At 39.5% G+C, this 10,000-nt stretch overlaps 1 protein-coding gene across 1 annotated transcript in view; it reads left to right on the top strand.

Moving 5' to 3' along the window:
- Positions 1 to 10,000, top strand: part of lamc1 (laminin, gamma 1) — a 101,547-nt gene that overhangs the window by 75,671 nt on the left and 15,876 nt on the right. Inside the window, exons 8-12 of the mRNA XM_079820235.1 lie at positions 2,354 to 2,490; positions 2,568 to 2,690; positions 2,767 to 2,956; positions 8,182 to 8,294; positions 8,379 to 8,600. Of these exons, the coding sequence (XP_079676361.1) occupies positions 2,354 to 2,490; positions 2,568 to 2,690; positions 2,767 to 2,956; positions 8,182 to 8,294; positions 8,379 to 8,600 (785 nt within the window). The remainder of the gene's footprint in view (positions 1 to 2,353; positions 2,491 to 2,567; positions 2,691 to 2,766; positions 2,957 to 8,181; positions 8,295 to 8,378; positions 8,601 to 10,000) is intronic.

Below are 10,000 nucleotides of genomic sequence, written 5' to 3'. Positions count from 1 at the left end.
AAATTATCCATTTCTCTTTTATGCCAAAAATCATTAGGGGCCAATTGTTCAAAAATGATCTGGATTTGGAAATCTCATGTCTTGTTATCCAGGATCAGGTCATCCATTTAAATTGTCTGCCAGTTTTTCCAAGCAAAATTGGATCGGATCACCCTGATCCAGATACACACCTTTTCAGATTACCAGTGCTCTACGGAGCCCCTAAAGGGACATGTGATGGAAAAAATAAAACAAAACAAAAAACAATTCAAATGCTTTTGCGTTCTCGTTCACCCGAGAAACCTTTTGACTGGTTCATCTCTTATAAGAAGTAAAAAGTCTTATAAGTGATAAAAAACACTTTAAATGTAATATAATATTTTTGTTTGATATTTACAGCTGTTTGGAGATTATTTTATGGCGGCTAAATCTTTTTTTACTTTGACTGTAGGTTACCGAAAGCCTTAATAATGTCTACTTCTGATTTATTACTTTAACCATTAGCCTAACTAATCAAGAGCAAATTAAATATGTGTTCATTATATGATACAAATTTTTGACCAGTTTTTAAGTTTTACTATATTTTCTTCCTGGAATCCACCTTTAAATCCTGAAATCTGGTTAGTTGGGATCAGGATAATTCAGTTTTTTTTATCAAAATTATCCGAACATCACAAACTGAAGGTTTGATCCAGATTAAAACTAGGATTGGATTCCGTGATCTAATCTGATTTCAGATTCCTTCTTTCCCTTTTGAACAACCCATATTCAAGATCTGATCCAATCCGATAACCAGAATCCGATCAGCTGACCTTTCAACAACTGGCCCTAGGATATTAAGATCATGTTCCATGAAGATATGTGGTCAATGTTCATATCATAAATGTATTATTAGTAGTAATATGCATTGCTAAGGACTTCATTTGGACAACTTTAACACCAGAACCGCCAGGGGGCGCTGTATACCTAAAACCGCCAGCGGGTCAAATTTACCCATGCAGATGATTACTGTTTTGATACGGCTAAAAAACGTAATATGTCACTGTATTATGCCACGGTCTTTACAAAGTAATGTATAGAGTCATGAAATGATTATTTTTAGTCATTAACTGTGTTTTTGTCCAGTTGTTTTGGGCTATTTTAAGCAGATATCACTTTTTGGTGAATAGGCTAAATCAGCCTGCAATGACAATGAGAATTTGAGGGAAATAAATGCATATTTGGGTGGTGTAATATTATAATAAAATGTCATTAATCTCATATTAAGATAACCCATGTTATTTAAATTACTAAAATACCCTAAATAGACAATAAAGAGCGATTATAATAATCCACCGCACTGCATGTGCAACGACAAATCTAAGCGCACAGTTTCACCTAATTAATTATTCATTTAATAGCCTAGTTATATCATTTATAATTTGAATAAGAGAACAACACCAATATTCCTGTAATCATGAATTTTTTTTATTCATTACATTATAGATCAGAAAAATATTTTTTCAGGAAACGGGCAGACTTGAATAAATAGCAACACAGTAGCAAACAATTACACAATAAAAAATAGCTAAACAAAAATGTATAATTAATCCAAAGTTTGAATTATAAACAGGCTAAAACATCTTTTATTAGACTGTGTGTTGTGTGACTGTTTACAGTAAGCCGAGGCGTTGCTCAAACACAGTGTGAAAATAGAGGATTTATATCGGGGTAAATTTGACCCGCTGGAGCTTATAGGTATTTACTTTTACATTTACATTTATGCATTTGGCAGACGCTTTTATCCAAAGCGACTTACATTGCATTCAAGGTACACATTTTACATTTTGTCAGTTCTTGCTTTCCCTGGGAATCGAACCCATGACCTTGGCGTTGCTATAGGAAAGCTAAATGCCCCGTTTTTAAATCTGGCTTTATCTGAACAATTTTTAACAACGGGATTGTAAATAACACAGTTTTAGTAAAAGTCAGTGACTGGGAGACTTGGATATTTTTTTGGAAATCTTTTATGTACATTTGAAAAATAGCCATGGGTAAATTTTAAAGGAGATTTTCTCAATATTTAGATGTTTTTGCACCCTCTGTCCTATTGTCCAATCCTAACAAACCATCCATCAGTGAGAGATGCTTTATTCAGATGGAGATCTCCCTTATGACTGCTGTTGAGCTCCAGGGTCACATTTGACAACACCTTTTGTGAGAAGGTAAAATAGACTTTTAAAATTCTATCTGAATAAAAATGCTCAGCTGGGTGACGTGTGTTTAATTGGGGTGGGCAGGACACTGACCCTCCAGGAGGATTGGACAGCCCTGGCATGAGCCAGCTACAGCCGTCCCGTCTCTCTGCTAATAAACCTGTGCTTCTTACTCTCAGGTGTAAACTTGGCTACTTCAACCTGGACCCGCAGAATCCGCAGGGCTGCACTCCATGCTTCTGCTTCCAGCACTCCACAGTGTGTGAGAGCGCTGAGGGCTACAGCATACACACCATCAGCTCCGCCTTCGACAGGGGTGAGCCTCCATCCTCTAGCCTCCGCCCTGTTAGGGTCATGTGAGCTGGAGAGTGAATGTGTTGTGTTGTTGAACAGATGATGAGGGCTGGAGAGGACAGCAGCGCGGCGGCTCCACTGTTCCTGTCCAATGGTCAGCCAGCTCTCGAGAGATCTCGCTCATCTCTGAAGACTACTTCCCCATCTACTTTGTGGCTCCAGGTATGGCAACAGTTGCTTGAGCATTGATTGACAGGAGGACATGTTGCTCTAACAGCTGTATTCTTTGTTTCTGTAGAGAAGTTTCTGGGTAATCAGCTGCTGAGCTACGGCCAGAACCTCACGCTGAACTTCCGGATCCAGAGGCACGATGCTCGGCTGTCCGCGGAGGACGTCGTGCTGGAGGGGGCGGGGCTTCGTGTTGCCGTGCCGCTCATCGCCCAGGGCAATTCCTACCCCGGAGAGGAGACGCAAACCTTTGTGTTCAGGTGATGCATTTCATTTGATTTTTATTTAAAGGTGTAGTGTGTAAGTTTTAGCGGCATCTAGTGGTGAGGTTCCAACCCTCCCTTCTGAAGCACAGAGAGAAGCTACGGTGGCCCACACAGGACAAACATCTGAGACAGCAGAGAGTAGCTAGTGCTCTGTAGAGAAGTTTGTCCCTTTAGGGCCACTGTAGAAACATGGCGGCACAAAATGGCGTCTTTACTGTAAGGGACCCGCGGTGTGTGTAGATAGAAACGCCTCATTCTAAGATCATAAACACACAACGGTCTTTACACACCACTGAGAACAGAGTTATGTGTGTTATACTGCATTTCTGTCAATAGATCCTCATCAATACTACACACTGCACTAGTGATGCACCGGAATGAAAATTCTGGACCGAAACTGAAAATTTAGGATGCACTTGGCCGAAAACCGAAACTGAAGCCGAAAATGGCTTATTTTAAAAAAACGTATACTAATATATATATATATAAATTGCTTGAATTTAATGGATCTGAAATGAAAAAAATCACGAACCAATAGAATAATCAAACTTTTATTAAGTTACATAACACAACCTAAAATATTTTTAACAATAAATATAAATAATAATACCAAATAATATCATTCTTCAAGTTTTATTTTCCATCAAATAAAATAGTTTTTTAACAGTTGTGCAAAAAAAGATCCACAATTATCTGAATAACTGCACACAAATGCACTGAATAGTCTCTCACTGTCTGCCACTGTTCTCCGGGAAATATGGCATTTGGGGGGTAAAATATGTGTTTTTTTGGCAGGGTTAGCTGCTAAAATTCGCATTCCTGGGTCTAAATATCCCATAATTTGGGGTCGCTTCAATCCACGGACATGGAAAAACATAGACTTGGCAACACTGCTCCGGGCAGATAAACACCTGTGCAATCCGCTCAAGCAGTGGAAAGCGGCCTTCGCTCACGCCAGTAGTCCAGGGGATTCTCGCTTCTGCCAATGGTAGTTCAGCTTACGTTAGAAACGTCTCTGTTTGTTCTCTCACCGCTGACATGCTTCATCTGTGATAGGCAGACGCATCACCTGATAACGGCTCGACCGTGAGGGAAACCCAAGCACTTGCGCACGGATGGGAGGGGCGGGTGACATTCATTTTCGGTTTACGTTTTCGGCTGTTTTTTTATCTCGGCCCGAAACCGATAATGCCATTTTGGGCCGAACATTTTCGGTGGCTGAAATTTCGGTGCACCCCTACACTGCACCTTTAAACCACGGCTTCATTAACATCAACACATTCAAATACTCTACGTTGGCTCTAGTGGCCATTCTGTGTTCTCAGTTAAATATATAAATAATATATAATATAAGGTTTGTTAGTGTTTTTGAAAGATGCTCACTAAGACTGTGTCTGTTTGAAACAGTAAAAACAGGAATATTAGATATATAAATGACTTGTGTTGGCAAAATGAGTCGCAATGAACTCAAAAACACATTCACTATTAGAACACATTCAAAATCATGTACGATTTGTTTGAAAGTCGATAGACTCAGCAAAGTCAATTTCTTGAGTTTTCTGAAGGTTATGAAATAAAATCACACACACTTTAAAATCCCTGGTAATAACACCACATTTGACACACAATATCTATAGGGGAAATCTCTTTATTTCCATGATACCACAATTGTTTGATTAACATTAATGAAACAGACAGCCCTAGATATGAATGCACGGATCTAATATAATGTCACGCATCGGATGTTTTAACCAAACGTTCACTTCAGACAGCAGATGATGTTTGTGTAGGGATGGCTCGATACACAATTTTGTCTTCGGTACAGTACCACAATCTAATCCCGAAGTAGCGATATTAAATCCATACCACACCGGGTCTGAATTTTGGCGCGGGTATTTCACATAATTTGACTCACTCTTGCAAGTTTGCGGTGTATGATGTGGGAAATTACTGCAAATGTGTATTAGTAAATGAATCAACACAGATTATCACATCAAATCAGGCATTTGGACACTTTCTATTGAGAAGTCATTTCAGCAACACTCAACATTTGCAGATCTCTTCAGGCTTCATGAGACATCGCTGCTCTATAAAAGCTTCTGTGGCTCAGATTCAACACGTTCACTGTCGTTTCAGGAGAGCTGACGGAAATCTGCCCACGTCTTTTTAAACCTCACCAATTTGAACATGCGAGAGATTTTATAGCATTTGGTAATACATGGGATGGGAGCTCTTAGAGAGAGTTTCTGTGCGCTCATACCAACACACACACACACACACACACACACACACACACACACACACACACACACACACACACACACACACACACACACACACACACACACACACACACACACACACACACACACACACACACACACACACACACACACACACAAGCCTAAAGAGCTTGCGCAGTTCAAATTGAGCTGTTTTTCCTCAGTCAAAAACGCACAAAATGATGTCCAAAATGTCCATCTTTAGTGAGTAGTCACATAAACACAGTCCAGTGAATGTAAATAGTGCAATGCGTGCAAATATGATGAGATCTAAACGTCACTGGTGGAATAAATTAGATTGTTTGAATTATGCACTCACCTGTCGATCATAATGTCTTGTACAAGAGAGGAATGGCAAGGTTTGATGGCTCTTCAGCAGCTTTATAAGCAAATTAATTCCAAATTTCACGTCTACTCTCTTTAATTAGTTTTGTGTGTGTTGAGTGAGATTCAACTGCTGTATTCATTTTGTTCTGTTGCCACATTTACTGGTTTCGTGTCAGTTTGTGTAGCGCACCTAGCGCTGAGCTTCGGAACAGCAGCATATACCGAAATGAGCAAAATCATGATATCGTACCGCTTGAAATAAAATATATACGGGTATTTTCCCAGTACCGGTTTACCACACATCCCAAAGTTTGTGTGAAGACAGATGTGTTGAAATGCTGTAAATCTGTGTGTTTGTGGGTCGTGCACAGTCTGAGTGTGTTTGTGTGCACGCATCGTATCTGTCAGTCAGTGTGAGTGAGATCGTCTTCATGGATTTCCTCTCAGAAAACACAAATAAAGACACGTTTGGAGCACTGGGATGGCTAGACGAGGGCTTAATGAACTCACTTATGTGTGAACCTTAAAATCGTCTTTCTTAACGTGTTGATCCCGTGTGCATTCAGACTGCTTTTGCCATCACGGGTCACAAATAATAAACATTTTTACTAAAATAATGATTTTAAATAAATAAGTTAATGTTGTAAATGTATAATACTTTGAAGTTAATGCACGTGTTAATGTTTCATTCTAAGACACAGTTTAGGTTTAGGTTTCATATTCAACTCAATCTTTTGCAAATCAATTGATTAATGCACATGTGTGACCCTGGAGCTCAACCCCAGTCATAAGGGAGATGTACAGATCATCTTCAGCTGAATAAATCATCTCTCACTGATGTATGGTTTGTCAGGATAGGACAATATTAGAACATCTGAGTGTGCAAAAACATCTAAATATTGAGAAAATCTCCTTTAAAGTTGTCCAAATGAAGTCCTTAGCAATGCATATTACTACTAATAATACATTTATGATATGAACATTGACCAAATATCTTCATGGAACATGATCTTAATATCCTCATGATTTTTGGCATAAAAGAAAAATGGATAATTTTGACTCACTCAATGCCACAGATATACCCGTGAGACGCAGCACTGCTGTTCAGCTTTTTTATTTATTTAATTTTTTATTTATTTACAGGAACTGTGCATATTAATGAACATTTCTGTCAATATGCCAGAGTTAGCCAAAAGGCTATTTTTCACCTGCAGTCACTGGACAGATGTCATCCTAAAAGAGAGTAAACGTTACATTTTACATAACAATATAACAATTACAATACAATTTAAAAAAGTACTAAGTTAAGATGTACAATAAAAACACATCCGACCAACATCAGACCAACATCAGACAAACATCAGACAAACATCAGACAAACATCAGACAAACATCAGACAAACATCAGACAAACATCAGACAAACATCAGACAAACATCAGACAAACATCCGACCAACATCAGACAAACATCAGACAAACATCAGACAAACATCCGACCAACATCAGACAAACATCCGACCAACATCCGACCAACATCCGACCAACATCAGACAAACATCAGACAAACATCCGACCAACATCAGACAAACATCCGACCAACATCCGACCAACATCCGACCAACATCAGACAAACATCAGACAAACATCCGACCAACATCAGAACATCCGACCAACATCAGACCAACATCAGACAAACATCAGACAAACATCAGACAAACATCAGACAAACATCAGACAAACATCAGACAAACATCAGACAAACATCAGACAAACATCCGACCAACATCAGACAAACATCCGACCAACATCAGACAAACATCAGACAAACATCAGACAAACATCAGACAAATACATGAGCACATACACACAACGCAAGAAGCAAGCAGGAGGCTAATATTGGGCTAATGTTGACAGCTCTGATTATCAATTAACCATTTCTTTAACTGAATCTTAAATGTACTATATGTGGTTACGTTTCTGATGTATATGGTGGTGAGGTTCCACTCAGTAGCAGCTCGGACAAAAAAAGCGGTTTGGCCAAATACACTTTTCCTAAAAGGAATAAAGCAATCTCCCCTCGCTGCAGGTCTGGTTCTGCTATAATCAGCCGTTTCAATATTGACAAACTGGCGTAGAGGAGGAGATGATAGACCATGAATCATTTTATAGAAAAGACATTAATCTGCACATTTTACCATGTTTTCGCAGCTGAATAATGTGTTTTTGTAATATTGGACAGTGATGAGAAATGCATGGTTTTTTATCCAATATTTTGACAGTTGGTTTGTAAAGTGATTGAAGAGGTTTGAGATGTGACACTAGCTTGTGACCAAATGGGTAAACAATAAGTCATATGTGAGAAGATCATATAGTGCATGTACATTTTTGCTGCCTGTGTGGGCATTTTATGGCGAATGTGTCTAAAGTTACTGAGGTTGAATTTGATTCGATTACAGACCTTTTTTACCTGTGATTTAAACGAAAGCTTTGGATTAATTACATCCCCCAGATATCTATATTCTGACTCCGTCTGCAGCTCCAGGCTCATGTGTGTCTCTTATCTGCTGTCCAGTTGCTTGTAATGTTGAATTTCCTCTCTTGTCCTCCAGACTCCATGACACCACTGACTACCCTTGGCGACCCACGATGAAACATGCCGACTTCCAGAAGCTCCTGCACAATCTGACGTCTGTTATGATTCGGGGAACCTACAGCTCTAGAAGTGCGTCTTGTTTTAGTCGCTCTCTGAAGATGAAATCTGAATGTGTTGATCTTGAGTTCTAACGTGATGATCTTTGTGCTGTAGGTGCTGGTTATTTGGACAACGTGTCCCTGGTGAGCGCCCGGCGTGGCGCTGGAGCTGCGGCCCGATGGGTGGAGAAGTGCTCGTGTCCTCAGGGGTATGTGGGTCAGCACTGTGAGGAGTGTGATCTGGGATACAGGAGGAGCCGGCCGGAGATGGGCCGCTTCAGCTCCTGCGAGCCGTGCAACTGCAACGGACACAGCGACTCCTGTGACCCTGTGACAGGTTTGTGTTCACAGCTGATGTTTTTCTATTGCATTGCTTTAGTGTTGATACATCGTTTCCTCTGCTCTCCGGAGATCCAGCCCACAGGCTGCATATTGCATATTCATCATCTAGATGAGGCTTCACAGGAGGTCATGTGCTCTGGATGCAACATAAAGCCATTCAAAATATACTAGATGTGATTTTAATTATATACTGTAGCTCTAAATCCACAATAAGAAAATGACATTCAATACATTCTGTACTCGAAATACAGAAATACAGACATGTCTAGGTATTCCACCCAAAATTCACAATACACACCGATCAGCCATAACATTATGACCTGATATTGTGTTGGTGACCCGTCTCTGATGGCCTCCTCTAGACCCCTGAAGGTGTGCTGTGGAATCTGGCACCAAGATGTTAGCAGCAGATCCTTTAAGTCCTGCATGGATTGGACTTGTTTGTTCAGCTCATCCCACAGATGCTCGATTGGATTGAGATCTGGGGAATTTGGACTCAAACTCATTGTTGTGCTGCTCATTTTGTGCTTCCTCAGCCCAGGCCGCCTTCTTCCATTGCTCCGTGGTCCAGTTCTGATGTTCTTAAGTTTTTTCGGGAAAATAACTCAAACATTTTTTTTGTTTTTGTTTAAAATAAGGAAAATAATCTGCCAATGGGGTAAGCAAAATAATCTTAATTCAAACAGAAAACAAGATTATTTTCTTTACCCCATTGGCAGATTATTTTAAGAAAAGCATGTTTTGCAGTGCAGTCGTCTAGCCCTGGGGTTTTCAACTTATGACCCCCAAATATAATGAACCTTTATGAGGGACCCCCTTCCTAAAATCCATCTATTTTTATGTAAGAAAAAACATTTAAACTGTTAGATAAATAGTAAGTATGACATTATAAATAAAACATATTGTTTCCCAACTTAAATGAGCTATACTTAATGTTGGATTTATAAACCTGAAGAAGAACATTTTCAATTAAAAATGATTTTTATAAGCAACTTTAAGAATAAATGTATGTTAGCAGTTTATGATCTGTGTTGAGAAAACTGCCTTGCAACCCCAGTGAGCGAGATAAAGGGGACTATAGTGAGAAACAAACATATGCAATTCTAGTCGGCAAGAAAGGAGAGAAACATTTAGAAATTAAACCGTTAGAGTAGAATTTATCCATATTTGCTTTTCTGGGGACCCCTTAGAACCTTCTGGAGGAGCCCTGGCCCTCACAATCTGGCCCTTGTCAAACTCACTCAAATCCTTACGCTTGCCCATTTTTCCTGCTTCTAACACATCAACTCTGAGGACTAAATGTTCACTTGCTGCCTAATATACCCCACCCACTCACAGAGATCATCAGTGTTACTTCATGATTGGTGCTAGTGCTAGTTTTGTCTTTGTCTTTGT

This window comes from Gobio gobio (assembly GCF_949357685.1).
Source record: "Gobio gobio genome assembly, chromosome: 6".
Lineage (NCBI taxonomy): Eukaryota > Metazoa > Chordata > Actinopteri > Cypriniformes > Gobionidae > Gobio > Gobio gobio.
Note: the sequence above shows the minus strand (reverse complement) of the source record. Positions and strands in the feature narration are given on the sequence as shown.